Below are 24,353 nucleotides of genomic sequence, written 5' to 3' on the forward strand. Positions count from 1 at the left end.
AAATCAGGAGAAGGGGCAAAATGTATAAGAATTAAGGTTTTAACAGTCAACCTGTACATTATTAATTCAAAGAAATTCACTGGTGCCAAGAAAGACAAGAGCACAGCCAGTGACAGTCAGAGGTGAGTGTCAGCGTTCCCAGACCAGGACAGGAACATTTAGGAGCGGAAGGGCTGCGGTCACACCAGTCAGTCTTGGCTTGTCACTGTCACCAGGTTAGAGGTGTGTATTCCTGGCCCTGTCTGCTCTAACAGGGGCTTGTTCTTACCATTGCAAATGTGTTAAGCTAAGCACATTGGTATTCTTTATACCGATCCAGCAAATCTTGTTTCAAGAAATAATAAGTTTTGGGGGAAGCCCTTAAATTGAGTTTTGAAAGGTGATTCTCTCTAGTGCTGTTAACCTTGCTGAGATAGCTGAATGTTACATTATCTTCACTGAATCCGATAAAGTTGACTGGTGTTTTCCAGTGTCTTCATATTTGACATTGTTTATAGCTTTTATGCAGGATATTTTTTTCTTAAGAAAAAAGTTACAGAGAGACAGAAAGAGAGAGAACTCTTCCATCCGCTGGATCTCACCCCAAATGGACAGCTCCAAACAGGCCTTTAAAAAGAGGAGCAGGGGCCAGCACTGTGGCTCCACAGGTTAGTCATGGCCTGCAGCACCAGCATCCCACATGGGTGCTGGTGTGAGTCCCAGCTGCTCCATTTCCAGTCCAGCTCCCTGCTAACAAACCTGGAAAAGCAGCAGAGAATGGCCCAAGTCCTTAAGGCCTCTGCACCCAGAAGGGAGACCCAAAAGAAGTTCCTAGTTCCTGCCTTCAGCCTGACCCAGTCCTGGCTGTTGTGGCCATTTAGGCAGTGAACCAATAGATGGAAGATCTCTCCGTTGCTCCTTCTCTCTGTCCAGCTCTGCCTTTCAAATAAATAAATGGATCTTTCAAGCTCAGAGAGCTTCAGCTACGTCGTTCCTTGAAAGGACAGTGCGTGACTATGGCTGTGTCCTTGTTGCCTAAGCATAGGGAGATCTTGAGAACTTGTCATAATACCAAGGTGTTTGCCTTTATCATTCTTTCCCAAAAAGTGTGCAGAGACTGCAAGGTATGTGATGATGTGAATGACTAGTACCATGATCCATGCACCTTCAGTCTCATGCAGTTATTTTAAAAATCCCGTAGTTTTCCTTGTGCTTAAACACAAACATAAGTACTTTTGTCATTTTGTGCAGTGTGGTAAGTTTTTTTCCCCAAATTTCCAAAGATTAAAATTTTAGACTTTAGGAACTTTATTCTAAAATAAGGGTATATTTTTCTTGGATTACTGGCTTTAATAAAAAACTTGTGCAATCAAAAATAAATCTTTAAAAAAAATGAGGAGTGGAGACAAGATATTTCTACAAATACTTCAAGGAAGGTATACAAATGATCAGTAGACAGTTGAGAGTTTCCTGTAAAGCTAAGCATATATTATAAATGTATGTTTACACAACATCCAGAGATTCTTAGTATTTATCCTGGAGAAACAGAAAGTTAAATTCACAGCAAAGCTGTACACAAATGTTCATAACATTGTCATTTGTAATAACAAAAAATTGGAAGCATCCCGAATATCTGTCAACTGGTAAATGAATAAACAAATTGTGCTGTAGCTGTTCTGTGAAACACCATTTACTGACATGAGATGTCAGTACTTCCAGCAATGTGGCTGGCTCTCTCTATATTATGCTAAGTAAAAAAAAGCAATCATAAAAGAATAACACTGTGTGATTCCATTCATCCGAGCTTCTAGAAAAGGCACAACTGGAAGGACCACAAGCAGACTGGGGGTTGCTGGGACATGAATGAAATGCACAGTGGCACAGCAATCTTTTTAGGGGGTGAGGAACTGTTCTGTATCTTGATGGTCATAATGGTTACCTGCTCATATACAACTCCGAAAGTTAACCAAATTTAAAATGAGTGAAGTTCATTGTGTGTAAGTAATACCAACATTTCATGAGGCAAACCACATTTTTTTCTGTTGTTTTACAGAAAAGAGTATCGTAGGAGTTTGTAAATATGACCTTGCTATAAGCAAGCACTTTTTCCAAAAGGAAAAAATTGATATAGATGTTCACCCTTGCAGAATTTGATTGGTAGCTGACAGTAACATTTAGGTTTAATGTTCAATTTTGACATACCAAGTTGTGTCTGTAACATTTTATTTTTCAGTTCATCACGACTTCTTACAGTGGACTTAACTGTGCACTTCGTTTTGATTATAAGCTAGCTCTCCTGTGTGTTATAACTGCATGCAAAATGAGCTGCTACTGATGGAAGATTGCTTTACCTGACTCTCACTTTAATTTTTGATGTTTAGAATCAGTTTATAAAAGAAGACCTTATCAACATCCATGTATTGGGTGTGTCTTTACACACACACACATACTACCTTCAAAATGTGTAAGAAATCACATTCGTAAAGGCAGCATTAAATGTATATCTGATTTTTATAAAATAAAAACTAGTTTTGATCCAAAACCGTTTTAATTAAATTATGTGAGATGAAATCAGAACTTTTATTTTGATTAGCAGGTGGCAGTTAAGAAAATTTTGTTAGTGCAGGTGTTACATACATGTGCATATACTTGTACATATATACATGTATGTGAAAACATACAACATGCATAATTACATACCTATCTGAGGAATTTCTCACGCAGTAGAAATAACCCTTCCTGGAACGCTGATGATTTTTATTTGGGAGCACAAACTGCAGATTAGAAACTAAGATACGTGTCATAAATTACTTGAGAGTGTGTTTCTGAAAATGCCTTGTGAGCTTCAAAGTTATACAAAAAAGCCTTTCCAGAGGTAGCTGTAGCATAGTCCCTTCTGCATGGTAGACACTCAGACATCTGTGGAGAGGAGCATTACAAATGCCTGGGCCTTGTTGGCCAAAATACCATCATAACCTGCGGGTGAGATTAAAAAAAAATTCTAGCAAGTGCCTAGAAAATCATTTGCAGTTGATGCTAAAATTAAAACAGTTAATCCCTATAGCTGTAGAATGTCCACCTACTACTGAAGTAGGAGTTTTGACAAAAGCATTCCCCTAGAAAGTCACCGGACAGTGACATCGCTCTAGAAAGTTCCCTCATGTTCCACCCGTCAGTCCCTGTTTACCCTCCCACCCCCAGCAGTCTTCTGAATTTTTTTCCTCGTAGATTAGTTTAGCTTTTCCTGGAGTTTCCTACGAATGGGGTTGTGAAATACCCACTCTCTTCTATGAAGGCTTCGTCTACTTCCCAGGACAGTTTTGAGGTTCATCCATGTTGTTGGATATATCGGTCATTCTTAATTTTTTTTTAAAGATTTAGTTTATTTATTTGAAAGGCAGAGTTACAGAGGCAGAGGCAAAGAGAGAAAGAGAGAGAGAGAGAGGTCTTCCATCTGATGGTTCACTCCCCAGATGGCTGCAATGGCTGAAGCTGTGCTGATCCGAAGCCAGGAGCCTCTTCCAGGTCTCCCATGCAGGTGCAGGGGCCCTAGGTCTTGGGCCATCCCCTACTGCTTTTTCAGGCCATAGCAGAGAGCTGGGTCAGAAGCAGCTGGGACTCAAACCAGCGCCCATATGGGATGCCAGCACCGCAGGCAGTGGCCTCACCCACTACACCACAGTGCTGGCCCCTCATTCTTAAGACTTGTATTTCATTGTGTGAATATACCCCAGTTTGTCCAGTCTCCCGTTGGTGGCACTGTTCACAGTCTTTGTTTATTGTAAATAATGATGAATTAGTGAAAGGCTCCTTGAGACAGATGAGCAGAATTAAGGAGGGGAAGAACACTAACCAGCACGGGAGGGTATCCTCAGGGGAGCATGGCTCTGGAGCAGGTAGAGGTAGGTGGTGATGGGTGAGTGTAAACAGTAACATGGAGACGGGAGGTGCAGTTTGTAAACCCTCTGATAGCACAGTGGACACAGGGAAGAGGGTGTGTAATGGAATCATTAAGGCAGACCTCTGTTGTCTGTGCAGGCCAAGGCCTTGGGGAGGAGGTGATTGGTTAGGAAAGTGGATTAGGACCAGGTGTCAGAGGATCCCGGGTCCCGGACTGAACAGTTTAAATTGGGCTTGGAAGTGGGAAGCCATGGAAGCTTTTGAGCTGAGAGCACCTTGATGAAATCTTCGCTTTGGAAGAACGTTAGTAACATTGTAAGGAATGAACTTGAAGGAGGCCCCTGCCAACTGGGATCCAGTTGTGAGAGTCTAGGGGCAAGGGAGGGCCTGTGGTGGCAGCAGGTGGGGAAAGAGCTGGCCTGTTGCAGACAGGACGCCGACTCCGAGAAGGGGAGCCTGGGCAGCTGGAAGGAGATGGCATTTATCAAGTGAATCGTTGTTAGGGGTTGTGACGGCTTCTGCAGCCTTGTTTTAGCAGGTGGGTGGGTGTTTATTGTCACGTACAATGCACACACGTCAGTCTGCATTGTGTCACAGTGGGTATTTGAAGCTGCTCTTGAGTGGTTTGCTTTTTCTCATTTATTCCACATCATGCTTCCCAGATATTTGAAACTTTAAAAAAAGAAAATCACACAGTACTGCGAAGAACACCCATTTACTGTTGGGTCCAGATTCACCTGTCACCATTTTCCACTTGGAGGGTCTGCCTCTGCAGTGGAAGATGCGGTCTATGACCGTGTATTGCGTCTGGCTTTCCTGCTCTTCAGATCTTCTTGGGGTGATAACAGTGTTCGAGAGTGCAGCTCCCCAAACCCCGAACAGCTTTCATTTGAGTTTGCTGTTCTTCTTCGAGGTTGGAATCGGGTGGTAGAGTCTGACTGCATCAGCGGAGCTGTGTCCTTCCCAGTGTGTCAGTCTGTGGAGAGGCGCTCGAAGACCCTGCAGATCTCGTGCTCTTCGGCAGAGTGTTTCCCCAGATTCAGCCTCTCTTGGTGGTTTTTGCCTCCTCCTGTCTTCGCATGGTCATGGATTTGCCACCTCCATTCCTCTCCACCTTGACCATTTCACAGTCACACTCAGTGTGGCAGAGGGCTTGCTCTCCTCACCCCCTCCCCTTCCTCCTTCCTTCCCTTCCCCCCCACTGCCACTATACATATTCATGTACTCATGGATTCCAATTTTTCCCAGTGGTTTAGAGTTTTACTGCCCCTTAATTATTTTGTTGTTAAAATTGCCCTAGATTTGGCCAATGACAGCCATTTCGAGCTGGTTTCTATGGCCCTGTGACATGCTCTGTCATTTCTTGAGTAATCTTGTACTTTATAAGACGTTTTAGGCTCATTTAAACTTTCCTGCTGAAACCCTGGGGTCAGCCAGTCCATTGAGGAGCCCTGGTTCCTTTTGGTATGGATGGTGTTAGAGTCTAAGACGTGGGCACTGGATTGCTCATCACTCTGGAGTGCCTTCACTTCAGGTCCTGTAGTGGACAGAGCTGGGAGATGTGTGCATGGACACACACACACAAACACCTGGGTGTGTACACACTGTTGTGTGTGTGCATGTACAAACATGAGCACTTGCACACATGCTGATTATAGCAACCCCAGGCACAATCCTTACCTCTAATTCCAGTCCATCCCCACAGGATCTTGCCTTTCCTCTGTCCATATTTGTACGCCCGTCTTCCAGTGACATTACCACATTTAGCTCCGTCCTGTAATGCATCTAAGCGTTTCTGTTGTCACTCTGCTCTTTCTGCTGTGGAAGCAAAGCTACTGAAGTGGGTGCAGTTCCCTCTCTCCCATTCCCCACTCAAGATTGGAAATACCAGGTTCATAAGTTCCACCTGGTTTTGCAGCTTTTTAAGTTGGAAGTCCTTTTCAGTTCTTTGAGGTCTTTGTTCTTTTTTGTGACTGTGTAGTACTTCATTGATTGTGTGTACCATAAAGAGTCACAGAGTTTACTGCATGTCGACAATGAAGCAGTTTGCTATGATTTACAATTACAATGTATGCTTTTAACGAATGACATCCCTATGTAATTTGCTTCTGTTGGAAGTGTACCTTCCAAATTATCAGAAGTATTACTGCTAGTTCAAAGAGTAAATGTGTATGTAGTTTGTCACATGTTACCACTTCCCCTCCCTAAGAGTGAGTTGTACTACTATTTTACATTCTCACCAGCAATGTGTGGGAGTGCCCATCTCCTCTGTCTCACTAACAGAGTGGGTTATCAAGCCTTTGCATATTTTTGTCAGTCTAGTAGGTGAGAAGCTATATTTCAGTGTTGTTTTGTTTTGTTTTATGAATGGAGTTGAACTTCTTTTCGTGCATTTAAGGAATGTGTGTGTGTGTGTGTGTGTGTAGTGAGTTGTTTAGATATAGCTTTCTTGTTTTTCAGTAGGATTTTTGGTCCTTCTTTTTAATTTTCAGTTATTTATATGTTAGAGAACTTAACCTTCTATCTATGATGTTTGTTGCACATATTTTCTCCTGTTTGTTATTTGTTCTTTTTTGACTTTGCACATTTTTATTGCCATGCAAAAGATTTTTACATTCATGAAGTTACATTTATAAATACTTCATTGTATCTGGATTGTAAGTCACAGTAATAAAACCTTTTTCTATGAACCTAAGATTTGGAGAAATTCACTCAGCTCTTCTAGTGCTTGTATAGTTGTCATTTTCTTCACAGAAACCAGGCCTATTGGGCATTTGTCTTTTGTGTGGTGTAAGCAATGGGTCTGATTTTATGCTCTTCCACTTGGCCCAACACCATTTTTAAAGTCCATCTTTGGAGCTGATGTTGTGGCGCAGTAGGTAAACTGCTACCTGTGATACCAGCATCCCCTGTGGGCGCAAGTTGGTGTCCTGGTTGCTCCATTTCCAATCCAGCTCCCTGCTAATAGCCTGGGAAAGCAGTGAAAGATGGCTAAAGTGTTTGGGCCCCTGCCACCCACATGCAAGACCCAGTTGAAGCTCCTGGCTCCTGGCTTCAGCCTGGTTCAGTCCTGGCCGTTGCAGTCACTTGGGAGTGAACCAGCAGATGAAAGATCTCGCCATCTATCTGTCTCTCCTTCTCTCTCTGTAATTCTGACTTAAATCTTTGGAAAAAAAAAAAAAAAAAGGAAGTCCATCTTTGCCCTAAAATTTGAGGAACACTTTTATCATACACAAAATTTATACATTTAGTGGGGACTGTTTATGGACTTTATATTTCACTAAGTATTTTTGAAAATTTATTTTATTTGTTTAAAAGAGTTACAGAGAGAGGTAGAGACAGAGAGAGAGGTCCTCCGTACGCTGGTTCACTCCCCAGACGGCTGCAACAGCTGGAGCTACGCTGATCCGGAGCCAGGAGCTTCCCCTGGATCTCCCACATGGGTGCAGGGGCCCAAGAACCTGGGTCATCTTTTATTGCTTTCCTAGGCCATAGCAGAGAGCCGGATCAGAAGAGGAGCAGCCAGGACTAGAACTGGTGCCCATATGGGATGCCGGCGCTTCAGGCCAGGGCTTTAACCCACTGTGCCACAGCACCAGCCCCTCGCTAAGTATTTTTAATACCAGTGGTTCCGCTAGAGTTTGCAGTAAATGTTTACATCTCCGAAGCAAGCAGGTTCCAGAATTTTTAGTACAGAAGAGTTTTGGGGCCTCTTCCCCTTTTGTATTGGAACAATGAGTTCTTGTTTTCTTACTTAAACAAGGGCGTTACAAAAAGTTCATGGAAAAATGAAATTAAGAAATAAGTTTAGGAGCCAGGCATTGTGGTACATCCTATATTGGAGTGCGAGTTCAAGGTCCAGAAGCTATGTTTCCAGTCCATCTTCCAGCTGACATGCTGGGAAGGCAGCAAGTAATTGTCCTAGTGCTTGGGTTCCTGCCACCAGTGTGGGAGAACCAGAGGGAGTTCTGGCTTCTGGCTTCAGCATGGCTCATCCTGTTGGGAGCACTTGGGCAGTGAACCAGCAGATAGAAAATACCTCTCACTCTCCCTCCCCGTCACTTTGCCTTTCAAATAAATAAATAATTTTTGAAATGAGTTCAGGGTGGGCTTTTGGCCCAGCAGTTAGGTCACCGCCTGTAACACCTGCATCCCATGTCAGAATGCCTGGGTTCTGGTACTGTCTCCACTCCTGATCCCAGATTCCTGCTGATGTGCACCCTGCAAGGCTCAGGTGTGGGTTCCCGACACCCACACAGGAGACCCAGATTGCGCTCCCAACTCCTGCCTTCAGCCCAGCCCAGTGCTGGCTGTTGGAGGCATTTTTGGAGTGAACCAGCAGATGGGGGTGGGGGGGGTGTCTCTGTCTCTCTGCCTTTTCAAATAATTAAAACAAACATTTTTTAAAAATAGCTTGATATATTTTGGTGCAAAAAAAACTTTTGAAAGCACATAATATAATATGTGTTTTCCATGAGTTTTTGAAGACCCTGCATACTTTCAGAATTTTTTAAACTTTTTGAAATCAGCCAAACTGTTTCCAAGCCTTAAAAAAAAAATTTTTTTTTTAGGTGGCCTGAATTACAGTGTCACTGCTTGTGACACTGGTGTCCCATATCAGAGATCAGAGTGCCAGTCAAGTTCCAGTTACTGTGCTTCTAATCCAGCTCCCTGCTACTGTGCCTGGGAAAGCAATGGGAAATCGCCCAAGTACTTGGGCCCCTGCCACCCATGTAGGAGACCTGAATGAAGTTCTTGGCTTCTGGCTTTGGCCTAGCCCAGACCTGACAGTTGTAGCCACTTTGGAAGTGGATCAATGGATGGATAGATCTTGAGATCTCTGTGTGTGTGTGTGTGTGTGTGTCAGAGCAAGAGAGAGAAGGGAAGGGAGAGAGACATTCTGCTTTTCAACTAACTAAATAAATTTTTCTAAAAAAAAAAAAAAAAAAAAAACACACACCATTTTGAAGGTATTAGCAGTTTTTAACCAGTGACTTTCACATGGATTTTTAAGTTTCCCCAAAACATTGCCATAGGTATCTTCCCTGTTCTCATGGCCGTTCGGTAACAAGAGGAGTTTCTAAAAGCTCTACTCACAGATGTAAGAAAGAAGACACTTGGAAGGCTAGCCAGCCCGTCTTCGAGGCCCGGGCTCCCGTCTCTTCTGCTTCTGTGGCTTTCTGAGACCTGGCAGAACCACCAGGGGAGCAGTTGATTCTTTTCCTTCTTCACCAGCGTGAATTGTCATGTGCAGTCGTCAGGCATAGAAAAGATGCGACAGCAGGAGCTACGTGGAGGGCGCGGAGTGTTTCATTTGGAGCATTCTTAAGTGTTCGCCTTCTAGGAAGGCTAAGAGGCACGTGTTCTCTTCTTTTCTCCTCCACCGCCTTCTCTGCTCCAGTGGCCTCCCTAACACACAATGCCTTGATTTTTTTTTTTTTTTTCTGGTTTGCATAACTTGAGGGCGATGCAGGCAGTCTCCTAACCAATGCACCACAGAACCGGCCCCAGGGGGGCTATAATTTTTAGAAAATCTATTGATGGGGGCCAGCGCTGTGGTGTAGTAGGTTAAACATCTGCCTCTGATGCCAGCATCCCATATGGGCACTGGTTTGAGTCCTGGCTGCTCCACTTCCAATCCAGCTCCCTGCTGATGGCCTGGGAAAGCAGAAGATGGTCCTATATGCTTGGCCCCCTGCACCCACATGGGAGACCCAGAAGAAGCTCCTGGGTCCTGGCTTCAGATCGGCTCAGCTCTGGCCAGTGTGGCCATTTGGGGGGTGAACCAAAGGAAAACCTTTCTCTCTGTCTAACTCTGCCTGTCAAAAAAAAAAAATCTATTTATAAGACCCAGTTAGCAGAGACAGGAGACACTGGTCGTGTGGCTGTTTTTATCAAGTTATATTTCAGGAACATATTTCTTTAAGGGGAAAATTCAGGGTACATCATCTGATTTAATTCAACATGTCAAATTCTGAAGGGTTTTTAAAGTGAAACTGGGGGGGGGGGGGGCGTTGTGGTGCAGCGGGCTAAGCCAGCACCTGTGACAGCAGCATCCTGTATTAGCAACAGCTCCAGCCCTGACTGCTCCAGGTCTAGTCCAGCTCATTGCCAATGCAGCAGCAGATGGTGCAAGTGCTCGGGCCCTGCACCCACGAGGGAGACCCAGATGAAGCTCTTGTTTGTTTTTGTTGTTGTTGTTGTTGTTGTTGTTGTTGTTGTTTTGACAGGCAGAGTTAGACAGTGAGAGAGAGACAGAGAGAAAGGTCTTCCTTCCATTGGTTCACCCCCAAAATGGCCACTACAGCCAGTGCGCTGTGCCAATCCGAAGCCAGCAACCAGGTGCCTCCTCCTGGTCTCTCATGCGGGTTGGTCTGTCTGTCTGTCTCTCTCTCTCTCTAATATACACACACACATATACTCTGCCTTTCAAATAAATCTTAGAAAAAAGTGAAACCAGGTTTAACTTTAAGTAGCAAGTTGCCATTTTGGAAACAAGAGCTTTGCATGTGGGCGTGGTACACTCTTGCTGGGTTCTAGTTTTGAGCAGTGCCATAGCCGACTGGTGAGGAATCCATTCGTGTGTCTATTAGGCAGTCATGGAGTCTGTCTTCTGGTTTAATGTTATCAGAACTGTTATTCTATTATAGTACTGCTCCTATTTAGTAATACTCTTCTGTTACAGTAGCTTTACCAAAACAGAGACCGGGAATTGTCTTTACAATTTTGTTCTTAACACTAAGGGCAGCACGGAAAAGGGGGAATTCAAAGATAAGTGTATTTTCATGTCAAAAAGAACTTGAAATCATGCAGTTTTTTCAGGCTTATACGTTGTCCATGAACTTTCTGAAGTACCCTCATATCTGTGCACTAGCATAATGGAGCACTTTACCTTGAATGTTTGTCATGGGCATACTTTTACATGTTGGTTCTTAACATGGTCTCTTAATTTTTATAGGCAGCAGCTGCCTGTGTTTGCTGATTGCTGCTTGAGTGTTCATAGATTTAAGGAGTATTAAAATATTTTTATGGGCTGGCCTTGCTGTTATTCTTACCACCTTTCATGTTGCTCCACTTTTTGCATTTCAGTTTGACAGCTACCAGCACAGCAGTAAAGAGAAATCTGAGTCCTTTTCAAGGAGAAGGCGGCTCGGAGGACAGCGTGTTGGGGGAGATTTCCGACCCCGAGCAGGAGCAGTCAGATTCCTGTGCAGAATCCCTCTCAGAGGGCAGGAAAAAAGCCAAGAAATGTAAAAGGATGAAGAAGGAACTCTCGCCAGCAGGTTTGTATTGGATCTTGGCAAACCCTGGGGTTGCACACTGCTGAGCCACCCTGGAAACTCAGCACTCCGGGGCAGCGCTCTGGCACAGCTTCCCATGGTGGCAAAGCCCAGGTGGTCCGCTAGCAGATGGGGTGTTTTTAGGGTTGAGTCCATCAGAGAAATTCTGAAAAGCCTGGCTGTGGCAGCATATGGCCGGCGGGGTCTCACTGAAGACAGGCGGTCCATCGCGGTCATCTCTCTCCTGTGTGGGCGTGGCTTAGTGAGTTCCCTCATGTGTTGAATATAGCCTCAGTGTTTAAAATGTGCATTTAAATTCTCCCAGACGCCTACCCTGACACATTATTTTCAGTAGCAGAGCTTTTTCTGTTCCCAGCGAAACCCCAGGCAACCTGGATTTCTCTTCTAAGCAGAATTATATAAGAAGCCAAGGAAACAGGAAATGAACACATGTTGGGAACATACTACATGCTAGACGCTGTAGCAGGAGCGATTGGTCTCCTCACTTCGTGTCATTCTCACAGCAGCCCTGAGGGAGGGGCTCAGCCTCCCTCCTGTGGTGATGTGGCTGCCTGGCTCAGAGCGCTGGAGCAGGTGCTCACAGCTAGCACGCAGCAGAGCGGAAAGAGAAGCCAGGCCTGCAGCCGGACCCCACGTCCTGTCCACCCTATAGGCACGCTGTGGGCCATCCCAGTCCTAACTCAGCCCCTGGGACGTGGGTCCTATGTGGTGCTAGAGCAAGAGACCAGAAAGGGGCTCGCTTATCCGTCAGCAAGTCTGAGAGGCTGTCCCGTGGTGCTGAGCAACGTCCAGCCGTGGCAGGGCCAGGCAGCAGGCGGGATGGCGGAAACTGGCAGTACTCATGGAGTACTTGCTGTGTGTAAGGACCGCTCTGACTGCTCGACAGAAATTCCTTCATTCAGTTCTCTGAGGTACTCATCATTGTCCATTTTAGGACTCTGAGCTACCCACTATTGTCCTTTTATGTCCATTTTATGAGGCCCAAAGCGTACATGAATTGCCTAAGGCGGCAGGGCCCTTAATCTCCCATAAGGGAGCCAGTGCTTTGACCTGAGATTAGGGTCTGTGCACTCGGGATAGGAGTCATCCTCGTTCTCCTTTGTCCCACGTCGGGTGGTGGCAGTTGTGGTTAGCGGCGCTCACAGCCAGACCAGAGAGCAAGGCGGCAGTCCTGCTGCGGAAGCCATTCACAGCCCAGCTGACGCCTCACTCTGCTCTCACGAGTTCCTCCTGTGCGTGTGGCGTGTAGGGAATTTTCTGAATCTTACTGATATTAATGAGATCACAGAAATAGCAGAATTGTTTTATATGCTTTTCATACAATATCCTAAAGCTTAGTTTTAGCAGAAAACTTACATTCTTGTCTGAAGCCTTGACTGTCAATTTTAGCTGTCTCCTTGAACCTGGGCAGCTCCCTGGCGTGGCCTCCCTGGTTTCCCCACATTTTGGAGAAGTTTGTAACCTTGTAGCATCCTGAGTGGTTGGACATGATGGGTTGCTGGCAGTGTCTCATTGTGCGTGCTCAAGAAATATTAATTAGGAGACATTAGCCTTAGAGAGTGTGCTTGATGTGGGGGGATGGGATAGTGCTTTTCCCCGTCTGTATCCCTGTCTCTCAGTGTATGTATTACAAGGACCAGGTTTTTGGCTTTTTCCCTTCTATATTGGTGTAATGTTAAAAATACTAAAGTTAAAATATGAAATAATAGACTGCAATAATAAGTTAGTTCCTTTTATAGCTTTCATTGTTTTAAGTGAAAGCTTTCTATAAGTTATTTAGGGTTTTGGATTTATAATACTGTAATAAAGTAGGGTTTTTTTCCCCTCCCATTGACATTAAAGCTGTCACTGCTGCGAGATTTGAGCTTTAAAAAAAAAAAAAAAAAAAAAAAAAAAACCCGTAGGCTCTGTTCATCTTTGTCAGTGCGACCTAAAAAGAAAAAGAGAGAGACGTCTTGACAACGTTGAATTAAGTCAGAGAGCTTGAGAGACTTGGGCTTTCTTCTGCAGCACCGTTCTCCCAGGCAGACCTCCTGACAGTGCCAGCTGGGACATTACTGCTCCTTGTCACCTGGCTCGGACGTTGAATCCTGTTAGTATCAGCAGGATGTAGGTCAGCGTATCAGGTGCTGCCTGGTGAATCAACCAATTTTGCTTGCTCAGTTATTTAAATAAGCCCCTATAAGAGAGAGTGTACAAAGTTCAAAACCCTGTTAAGGGTCTGTGTTAAGCTCTCAGAGGCATTGGGAGTGCACCAGGAGCTGGGGCATGCATTGGCGTGTTGGGTGCACTGTGGCCACTGCGTCCCACAGGAAACGTTCTGAGGCCTTGGCCCTGAGCCCAGGTGCTTGGGAGACCCCCTTGACAGATGGCAGCACTGACGGGGCAGTGTGAACAACGTACAAGGCAGGACCCCACTGGCGGGAGTCTTCTGTCTTCCAAGGAAGAAGTAGCAGCGACAAGGACCAGGGACTACTATATGCTGTAGCAACCCTAGGACAGCTGATGCTTAACAAGTGCCCACAAAGCTGTCGTTTGCTTAGCTATGCATTTCTATATCTAAGATTCTGTGACAGTGCTGTTCCCCATTCCAGGTAACAACGTGACATAAGGAGCAAAAGAAATAACCATTTATTGGGTTTACACTGTTTAAGATGTTGTGCTAGAACAGCATTTATTATTATCTTCCCAGTCCTTACAAACACCTGGTAAGGCATAGAGGAAGCTGAGGCAGAGTCAAGGTGTATGGCAGGCATGTGGCTGGTGTGCAGAGGGCTTCTGGCTGCAAGACTCATGCCCCACACCGCCCTGCGGTGGCTGACATTTATCCGGAATGTGCGTCGTGGGAGCAGGTATTTCTTGCAGTCGTTGTAGGTCAGAAACAGTGACGAAGCTGGGCTGTCACATGACGAAGTCATTCAGTAGAAATCCAGGAGGTGGCTGCCTCCAGACCCGTGTTCTGTGTACACGTCACGTGTGCAGCAGATGCTTTCTCTCAAGTGTAGCCATTTCCGTTCCGCTTTCAGGAAGTGGATGGACAGTGCAAGTCCCCTCCTTTGTAGTTGTCCTGATTGGTGCTGCGTGGCCGTGCTGGCTCCTCTTCCTCCCAGCACGAAGGAGCATACTCCCGGTGCCGTGTGTGCTAGAATAAGCTCTGTAGGGATTGATGGATTTCCAAGGGAGACTTGTGCTTGCCGAGCATAGAGTTCCAGGGGCTGACCATTCTCTAAATACCCCTGGACAGCCCAACAGCTGGGGTGCCACAGAGGGGGAACAGAAGGAAGAGACATTGCCTCTTCATGGTTTGTGTTTTTTTACTGTAAATGGAGACGTCAATCCAGGTCATCCGCCCGCCCTAACCTTTAAAACACAGCACACGAGACCTTTAAATGTTTGCCGGGAGCCATGAGTTTTACTGGAGTCTTGACTAAGCTGCTGAACTTTTCAAGCTTAAACCCTGAGGGTTACAGTATAAAAACCTAGAGCCTACTTAGAGCAGGAATCTCCTCACACCCTCCAGGCCTCGTTAAAGTCAGAAACAAAATACACAGTCGCTGCTGTTAGTCACCTAAGAGACCGGGCTAGCCAAGTGCAGGGACCTCCCGATGAGCCTTTTAATTGTTAAATGAAAGCACGGTTTTCTGCTTGTAGGGGGCACAGGAGGCAGCCCCCAGGGGAGCTCCACCTTCTAAGTGTGGGACACCCACCCGCGTCCCTGCGCTGGTGAGCTCTCCTAGGTACAGCCCCCGGGACCGCTCCCCAAAGGAGAGTTCTATCCCCAGCATGCTGTGCAGTTTCTTAGGTTCCCTGCTGGGCTCACCTGGGGAGGGACGTCTCTTCCTTTCTGCTCCGGCCAGCTGGGCGGCCCAAGAGGCAGACGCATCACATTGTGAGTGCACTAATCTTCATGTTGTTGTTTCTGTCAATAAAAGAATAGGCTCACTGTAAGAATTTGGAAAACAGAAGAAATTTAAACACCACAGTCCTAACACTTGATACTCTATTCACAAGTATTTTTACTTTACCTATCATTTTTCTACACATTTGACATCACATACTGTATACAACTTTTATCTGTTTTTCCCCATTTTAGACATTCTTGATCAAATCATTATCATAATAGTTCATATGAAAATTTTCCTTTTTTTTGCAACATCCGTAAAACCTTCTGCAGGTCAGCTGTATTAAGAGAGAATGGGTATGAAAACCCGCCTTTGTGGGTACATGTGCATCCTGAAGAGCTGTGGCCAGTGTGTGCAGTCATATGAGGCTACTTCAGAAAGGGCAGGGGAGTGCAGTGAAATGATAAGCTTATTTTGGTCCCCCAAATTTTGGAATTCATGCATTCAAGGAGTCTTCAGAAAGTTAATGAAAAATGTGTGTTACAAAAAACCTACGTGTGGATTTCAAATTTTTTGCACCCAAATAAAATGTTTTATTTCATTTTTCATGAACTTTTAAAGTCCCCATTATAACCATCACTGTGATCAAAATATAGAGCAGTTCTGTCATTCCAGAAAATTCCCTCATGCTCCTTTTTAGGCAGCCCCTTCCTGGCAACGAATGATTTGCTTTCTGTCACTGTAATTTTGCCTTTTCCAGAGTGTTGTGTGAATGACATCAGACACAGATAGCCTTTTGAGCCTTTCTTGTAAGTGCTGTAATTGAGCGTGGTGCCTTTGGCATTCCTGCCATTGCCATCTCCATCCACTCATTTGTATTGCTGAGTGGCGTTTCCTTTTGTAGACACGTCGCTGGTTATCCGTTCCTCACATGGAGTGCGTTTAGTTTTTGGCAACTTAGAACACAGCTGCTGTAAGCATTTGTGTACAGGGTTTTGTTTCTTCTCATTTCTTTTCAGCGAGTGTCTAGGAGTGGGATCGCTGAGTCCTATGGTGATCGTGTATTTGGCTTTGTAAGAAGCTGAGACACTTTTTCAAAGGGACTGTCGGGTGCAGCGCCCTCTGCAGGCTGAGGTCCCAGTCTCTGCGCCTGTCTGTTGGCTCTCTCAGCCATCCTGGTGGGTGTGAAGTGGCGTCTCCTTGGGGCTCGGGCTTTTGTTTCCATAACGACTGCCAGTGTTGAGCGTCTTCTCGGGTGATTGTCGGCCATCCATGTCTCTCCAGTGAAGTGTCTGTTCAGATCTTCTCCCTGTCTGTTCACTGGGCTGTTTATCTCCTTCTTGCTGGGCCTTGAGGGTTCTTTATAGATTCTGGATATAAGTTCTGTTGAGTCTTTTGCAAATCTTTTCTTCTAGATTGTGCCTTTTTCTTCATTTTTGTTAGCAACATCTTTGAAGAGTTGATGTTTTAGATTTTGACAAAGTCCAGTTTATCCATTGTTTGCCTTTGGTGACATGTCTAAGAAATGTGTTCCTTACGCTGGTGGCAAAGACTTTGTCGTTTCTTTTCTCCCCCAGGTTTATATGTGACTTTTTTTTTTTTTTTTAAGATTTATTTGCTTATTTGAAAGGCAGAGCTACAGAGAGGCATAGACAGAGACAGAGAGAGAGGTCTTCCATCCTCTGGTTCTCTCCCCAGATGGCTGCAACAGCCGGAGCTGGGCCGACCTGAAGCCAGGAGCCAAGAGCTTCCTCCCACAAGGAAGTCTCCACGTGGGTGCAGGGCCATCTTCCACTGCTTTCCCAGGCCATAGCAGAGAGCTGGATTGGAAGTGGAGCAGCCAGGACGCGAACTGGTGCCCATATGGGATGCTTCCACAGCGCCAGCCCAGTATGATTTTTTTTACATTTAAGTGTACAGACCAAGTTAGTCTTCATATAGAGTGGAAGATGTGGACTAAGGCCTGCCATCGCAGGAGGTGGATGCCTGAAGTGTGTTTAAACTCGAAAACTGCTCCTCAACAAGTCTCGCACTGCGGTAGAACAGGGCTGTGCACCCCATCTCTGGAGAGCTGCCCCAGTGGCTTCGAGACTGGTCCCTCACCGCTCTGCAGCCCTCTCTGCCTGGAGAGTGCCGGGAAGAGCCTGGCAGGGACCTTCATTACCCACTCAGAGGCTCCTGAAGTTCTGGGCTCTCTGCATGTCGTTCCTGCTCAGCGCTGCAGGCTTCCTGGGAGCAGCCATGACGGCATGAGGAATAGCCAGGAAGTCCTGTGCGGTGTACAGGGTACCAGCCCCTATCGTAGGTGAGGCTCCAAGACTTGGTCCAGCCCACCCACCTCCACTTTCGCAGTCACTTCCCATGGGTGGGACGATGCACCTGACCCCACACGTGTGCCCAAGCTAAAGGCAGCTGCAGGTGACAGAGAGTACTGTGCAGTTGCCTGTAGCAGTTTTTCTCTATTTCTTCTCAACTGGTTTAATGTGTTTTTTGGTTCCCCACATTGTTGTAGCATTTACCTCTCAGTAGCTGATTGGTTACTGTGCTGTTTCTCTGTGAGTTAGCGGTCTCAGGTTTATTTCCCTTGGCTTGGATGTGGTATGAGTGCGATTGAGGTCAGGCTGGGTTCACCGTGGGCCGCCTCTGGTGGGTCGTGATTCTGGGGCGTATTTGGAAGAAATCATCTCTATCCTTTACTAACTGGCTCCCGGGATCCCTCACGCAGCTCGTCTCCTGCTCACCTTCCCATTTCAGGAGCCATCTTGCCTTGCAGTCTGATATGTTGGGAGTCCCAGGGTATGACACAGAGGCGAGACCCAGGGCAGAAAATTCAAAGTTGCCTGCTCCTGGTCTCCTCGTCCCAGCTCTCTGGATCTGGGTGTGACAGACATCAGAGGTGGGAGTGTCCTGTTGGCCGACTTTCCCTTGGTGCTCACACCGATGTCTTCAGGCAGCCCTGCTAATGCTGCTTGTCACTGTCAGTCAAGGGATTTCCTAGTAGGCCGGCCCCAGCCCCCTCCCTATCGGAGACATCATCAGAGATTTCTCTCTCTTTTTGAATCTTGGTGTTGGCAGCTGGGCAGAGGCTCTGCTGCTTGTCCCTGCCGGCTTGCCGTGCGCAGCGCCCCGTGCAGCCCCTGCAGGTCTGCCACACGCGCCCTAGGAGCACACTTCCCCGACCAGTGCGCGGTCACGGCCCAGTTGTGTGAATGAAAGCGGAAGGCTCTCACCTCAGGGTGCACCCGTAATTGAAGAGAGCGCTTCAGAAGGAGCGTCCCACCCAGCGTTGCTGGAACCAGGAACTCTGCTTCCCCTCCAGGGGTCTGCGACTCCCCTGGGCAGCACCTCACAGAGATGCCTTCCTGTGCGAGGCAGACCCCTGTCGCTGACTCCTAGCTGTGTGAGGCTGGGCGTGTCGCCCTAGCTCTGAGTTTGGCCTTGCATATTGATAGCACCGGGGTGTGCTTTTTTTGAAGATTAAGCGAATTAAGAGCCCAGCATTGTTGCTAGTAAGAAATATGGGGGTGTTTCCAAAAGTTCACAGAAAATGGAATTAAAAGTTCAATTTATTTTGGTGCAAAAATATTTTTCACAATCCATGCATACTTGAGCAGTGTGTGTTCAACAAGACAGAAATTGTAATATGCATGTCTAATTCCCATAAAATAAAGAAATCAAGGCAGTCCGAGGCGGAGGTGGAGGGAAGTGTTTTGTCCACTCCCCAGCCCCCACCCCCGTGATGGGCCTGTGGTTCGCCCTTGTTGCCCGGACAGCGTCCAGGGACAAGACCCGACTGGGGACTTCTCCCACAGGGGCCGCACAGTTGTCCACACCCACCCGTCCCAGGCTGCCTTTGCCCCGTGCTGGGCGCCCTGGCTCTGCAACCCAAGGTGCTCATGCTGTCCTTGATTCTGCTTTGTCTGTTCCCCCCAGGAAGCGTCTCGGGCAGCCCTGCCAACCTCTTTGAAGTTCCCGACACGTGGTAACCAGGACGGCACGAAGCGAGCACAGGGCTGCCGCGCAGGGGCCCGCGGCACGTTTGGAAGCCAAGCTGTACTAGTCCTGGAGAATGCGGTGCGGGAGGGGTTCAGGCCACAGGTGTCTCCTAAAGATAACAGTTTTTATTTTTGTGGCTGTGTCTCCCTTCTCCCTTTTTAATCTAAACGAAGTGTTGGCACTCACCACAGTTGCAGACTGTCACGGATGTGTACGACATTAACCAGTTAACCACTTGTGACTCCCGTGAGACCTTTGCTTCGTGAACTGCGTGTTTGAGAACCCACCCGGGGGGCGGCCTGCTGTGAGAGGTGTGAGGACAGCCCACGGCCGGGAGGCTCGCGGCGGCCTCTTCTCGGGCCCTGGTTTTGGGGGCAGCTGTGGTCCGTGGGTTCTGTGTCCCCGTTTCCCGCCAGCGCCGCCTGCAGATGAGGCGCTCAGTCCATCAACAGCAGCCCATGCAGGAGCCCTGGCCTTCACGCACTTCATTCAGATGTTTCTCATGGGCGGGGTCAAAGACTGAAGCTCTGTTCTTCCCCATAACGCCGTGTCCGCCTTCCGGTGTCTTGCCTGGTCGTCTTCTCTGTCTGTGTCTGTCTGGCTCAGGTGGCGTGTGGGAAGTCCCAACCACGCTACAGCGTGTAGCAGCCATTTCTCTGTGCAGTGACGAGACCCACACATCTGTGTCAGTACTCCTGCTTCATATAGGTCATTGTCAGATATTTACCATTTTTGTATCATGGAGATAAAAATGAAACCTGTATTTCCAGAAGATGAAATTAAAGAAATTTTCATAGGACCCTGGGCTTTTCCCTTCTTTGTAACAAGTGAACGATGTATTTGCTCCCTATACAGATATTTTCATTCTGAAGAAGCCACTCAACCTGCTGTTCCTGATTTTTTTTTTCCTCTTCTTACCTCTGCCCCCTTCTTGGGTCAGGAGCTGAGCCCTGGGGGTAAACGGCCCCACCTGAGGAATGTGAGGCACAACTGGCTGGCTGGCTGACTGGCTGCAGAGGCCAAGGACACCTCCCCCCCGGGGGGCCTCCCGTGCTTCCCTTGCCTTCCACAGTGTTAGCTCCTGGCCTTCCTTACACTTCATTTTATAAGAAGAACCAGTCGGAGAAGGCCCTGCTGCTCCATGTTGCATCCAGCTCCCTGCTAATGCACCTGGGAAAGCAGGAGAGGATGGCCCAAGTGCTTGGGCCCCTGCTACCCATGTGGGAGACCTGGATGGAGTTCTACTATTAGGGCCTTTGGAGAGTGAGCCAGAAGATAGAAGATCCTTCTCTCTGTGTCTCCCTCTCTGTCTCTCTCATTTTAACTTTCAAATAACTAATAAATCTTTAAAAAATAAAAAAGAAGGGGCAGTGTTATGGCATGAAGGGCATCCCATGTGTGAGCACCAGTTGTGGTCCTGGCTGATCAATTCCTCTGCCAATGCAGTAGGAAGGCAGCAGGAGGTGGCCCAAGTACTTGGACCCCTGCCCACCATGTGCATGACTGGATGGAGTTCCTGGCTCCTGGCTTCCACCTGGCCCAGCCTCAATCATTGGGACCATTGAGGAGTAAACCAGTGTGTAGGAGAATGGTGTGTGTGTGTGTGTGTGTATGTGTGTTCCCCTCTCTCTGTCACTCTTTCAAATAAATACAATAAATCTTTAAAAAAACAGGCGAGCTAGGTAGGTCCACTTCTCCCACCACAACCATGTATACCAGGCCTTCTTGAGCCCTCTTTGAGACATAAAACCCTAGGCTGATGCTCCTGGTATCCCGGCCCTGGGGCCCAGGGGTGCATGGTGGCAATGGCATTGTGGTTGAGAGCTGCCTGATACTTAGCCCACTGGAGGCAGGCGTAGAATTGGAGACCTCTGTTTTCCCGAATGGCCTGGTAGTCCTTTGATTGCTGACAACGGGCTGGGAGCCTGAGCACTGTGGCCCCACCCGTGTCTGTAGCTTAATCCTTGGCCCAGTACTCCCCAGCTCAATATTCGATTATGAACAGTTCCACAGAGAGATGTGGGGGAACCAGGGCAGGGAGCACCCATGCACTCACCACCTAGATTGTGCAGCTGCCATTTTGCCGGCCTCAACCGTCCATCCCTCCTCTCACTTCTTGTTGCAGTTCTGTTACGAACAGTGCAGTCCCCTCCTGAGTATGCCATGCTGTCATTAGCCCCAGTGTGACATGAGTTTATGTCTGGAGGTTTGTGGGACTAAACTTTATAGTGAATGTTCAACTAGTTTGTTGGTTAGTTGAATGATGACAAAGAAAGACAAAGACGGGGAAAGAGAGCTTCCATCTTCTGGTTCACTCTCAAATGCCCACAGTGGCCCAGCCAGGCTGGACAGGAGCCTTGAGCCGGGAACACCATCTGGGTCTCTCACATGGGTGGTGGGAACCCGATTACGTGAGCCGTCATCACCTGCTGCCGTCCCAGGCCAGGGTGCACATCAGCAGGAAGATGGAGTCTCGAGCCGAAACTGGGTATCAGACCCTGGTGGTCCAGTGTGCGATGTGGGCATCTTTAAAAATATTATTTTTATTTATTTGTTTTGAAAGCCAGAGTTATAGAGAGGGAGAGACAGGCAGAGCCATCCTCCATCCACCGGTTCACTTACCAGGTGGCCATAGCTGCTAATGCTGGGACAGGTCGAAGCCGGGAGTTGCATCCTGGTCTCCCACGTGGGTGGAAGGGGCCCAAGCACTTGGGTCATCTTCCACTGCTTTTTCCAGGCCATTAACAGGGAGCTGAATCGGAAGTGGAGCAGCCAGGACACAAACCAATGCCTACATGGGATGCTGGGCATCGCAGGCGGCAGCTTCACTTACTGCGTCACAACACAGGCCCCGGATGTGGGTGTCTTACCTGGCACCTTAACCTCTGGGCCAGAGGCCTCCCCCTGGGGTTCACCTTGTGCGTGACGTGGCGTGGGAGTTGACGTCCTGCTCTTCCTCACCATCTGCAGAGAGCTTCGCTGCTGAGTGGCTCTGGTGCTTCCGCCCCAACCCTGGCGGCCTAACAGTGTGTGTCACAGCACGTGAGTGTGGAAAGCGTGCCCTTCCTACACTGAGCGGTAGCACAGTGCTCACGCTGCTGCAGCACTTCTGGCATGGAGAGGAAAATGCTAGGACACTCAGTGGATGTGCAGGCCGGCCAGGCCACCCTGTCCATGACTGAGTGTTAAAAATAGCTCACTTTTTTTGGACTCCTGTTTTTTTTTTTTTTTTTTTTTTTTTTAATCTCATGACTTGAGTTTCATTCCTTCAACTGAAATCTTTTTTTGCCCCCAAATGATTCATGGAGTAAATCGATGCCTCTGATTTTGTCGAGGAAGGGAAATGGGAGACCCGAGGGCTGGTTCGAGTTTCTGCTGGCCGTGAGCCGCCCTCCCGTACGAGCCATCTGCTCCCTGCTAAGAGAGAGCAGCGCGGTTTGTCTTCAGCTGCACGCCTGTTTCTGCCTCGGGCTCTTGCTTTCTCTGGTCAGGCTGCTATGTTGAACTTGGGAAGTTCTTGGCGCTGGCTGGGCTTGATGAAAATGCTACAGGTTCGCCAGCCGAGAGGGTCTGTAAATGGAGAGGTATTCACAAGATAACCCTTGTCCACAGGAAAGAGAAGGGCTGGGTGTTTGGCACAGCAGTTACGACACTGCTTGGGACGCCCACTTCCCACATTGAAGTGCCCAGGTTCAAGTCCCAGCTCTGCTACCAATGCCGGCGTCCCGCTGATGGGCACACTGTGGGGGGCAGCAGGTGATGACCCACGTACCTGGGCTCCTGCCACCCCCAGGGGAGACCAAGACTGAGTTCTGGCTCTTGGTGTTGCTTTGGCCCTGCCTTAGTAGACTTTTGGGGAAAAATCATTCTCTCTCTCTCTCTCTCTCTCTCTCAGCTGTTGTAGACTTCTGGAGAAAAATGTATCTCTGTCTTTCAAACATAAATAAAAATAAGAAAAGAGGATAACAAAAAAGGCCCTTTATTTTTACTTTTTTGTCTTTGGGGGAGAGAGAGAAGTCTTTCTAGACCAGAAAGGCTGCCGACGAGGATCCCTGCCTGGCCATGCCAAGCCCTGAGTGCCATGAAGCCCTGGGCACCGCACAAGGCCCAGGCACTTATCCATGGCAGTGTCTTGCCATCATCCCCCTGCCAGCCGGGGAACCCGTCAGCAGCCTTCGACACTTGCCTTTTCCAGCAGAAGGAAGTCCTTGTAGGGGGCAGGGCTCTTCCCCTGGTTGCCCTCACAGGTGTCCAAAGCCTGGGCAGGGGAGCCTGGGTTTCCCAGCAGGACTTGGGTGAGCAAGAGCCAGACTGCTGAAAATGTAGGACTGAGCGTGTTCCCCGCTGTCCGCCGATGCTGGGGGGAGCCACGACTCTCCACATCGCCCTCTGCGCCCTGTTGGGCTCACACAGCCTCTTATTTCCAGCCATCCAGAGTGGCCATTCCTAGTCATTCTTTTTACTCAGGAATAACAAGTGCTAGCCAGCAGGTTGCCCTCCACTTGCTGAAAGAGGTAAAAAATGTGAGGCCTCCCCGGGCTCTGTGCCTACAGATGACCTTGACCTTGCTCGGGGACTGATTCAGCAAAGCACAGGCATTTGCACTGGGTCTGAATGGGGACAACAAGGGGCCTGGTGGGTGTTTTCTGGTTCTCCGCCGCCCAGGGGCGCTGAGTGAGAGGTCCACAGTGTCCTGAGCGGAGGGTGTGGTGCCAGCACCCACCTCATGCAGCCTCAGAGCCGACATTGTCTCCCTTTTCCGTTTGCTCATTCTTGCTTACGCTCTGGCCAGTGGCATCCTCAGGAAGTTTCCATTACTAACGGGGCTTAGAGGCAGTGTCTGCCTTGCGGGACATCTGGACTCTGATTGCTTGCATCTGAGCCACGCCCACCGAGTGTGTGAGCCTGGGGACCCGCCCCGTTCTCAGCTTCCTTTCCTTACCTGTGAGACCAGACCCACAAGTAGCAAGAGCTCACAGGGGCCTCCCCCGAATCGCTGCACTGTTTTCTCACATCAGGAGGCATCAGGTGCTTCCCCCACCTGGCAAACAGAACCCTGCTCTCTAGAGCTTTCCATCGAGAAAGAAACTTGCCCTGTGGTCTGTCATCCTTACCTCCTGAAAGTGAAATGTCTTCCACCCCATTGTGTGATTTTTTTTCTATACTTTTTTAAAGTTTAGTTTTATTTGTTTGAAAGGTGAAGTGAGTCAGAGAGAGAGAGAGAGATCTTCCATCCTCTAGTTCACTCCCCAGATGCCCACAACAGCCAGAGCTGGGCCAGGCTGGAGCCAGGATTTCAGTCCAGGTATTCCCCGCGGGTGAGTGGCCATCTGGG

General features: G+C 47.9%; 1 protein-coding gene across 6 annotated transcripts in view; it reads left to right on the forward strand.

Annotated features, from left to right (window-relative positions):
* The window catches only part of PARN (poly(A)-specific ribonuclease), a 173,313-nt gene extending 153,496 nt beyond the window's left edge, over positions 1–19,817 (forward strand). For all 6 annotated transcript variants that reach the window (XM_002711762.5, XM_070064792.1, XM_017342468.3 and 3 more), the window contains 2 exons: positions 10,969–11,162; positions 18,956–19,817. In XM_002711762.5, the coding sequence (XP_002711808.2) occupies positions 10,969–11,162; positions 18,956–19,008 (247 nt within the window). In that variant the 3' untranslated portion in view covers positions 19,009–19,817. The remainder of the gene's footprint in view (positions 1–10,968; positions 11,163–18,955) is intronic.
* The last annotated feature ends 4,536 nt before the right edge of the window (positions 19,818–24,353 follow it).

This window comes from Oryctolagus cuniculus, chromosome 19, assembly GCF_964237555.1.
Source record: "Oryctolagus cuniculus chromosome 19, mOryCun1.1, whole genome shotgun sequence".
NCBI lineage: Eukaryota > Metazoa > Chordata > Mammalia > Lagomorpha > Leporidae > Oryctolagus > Oryctolagus cuniculus.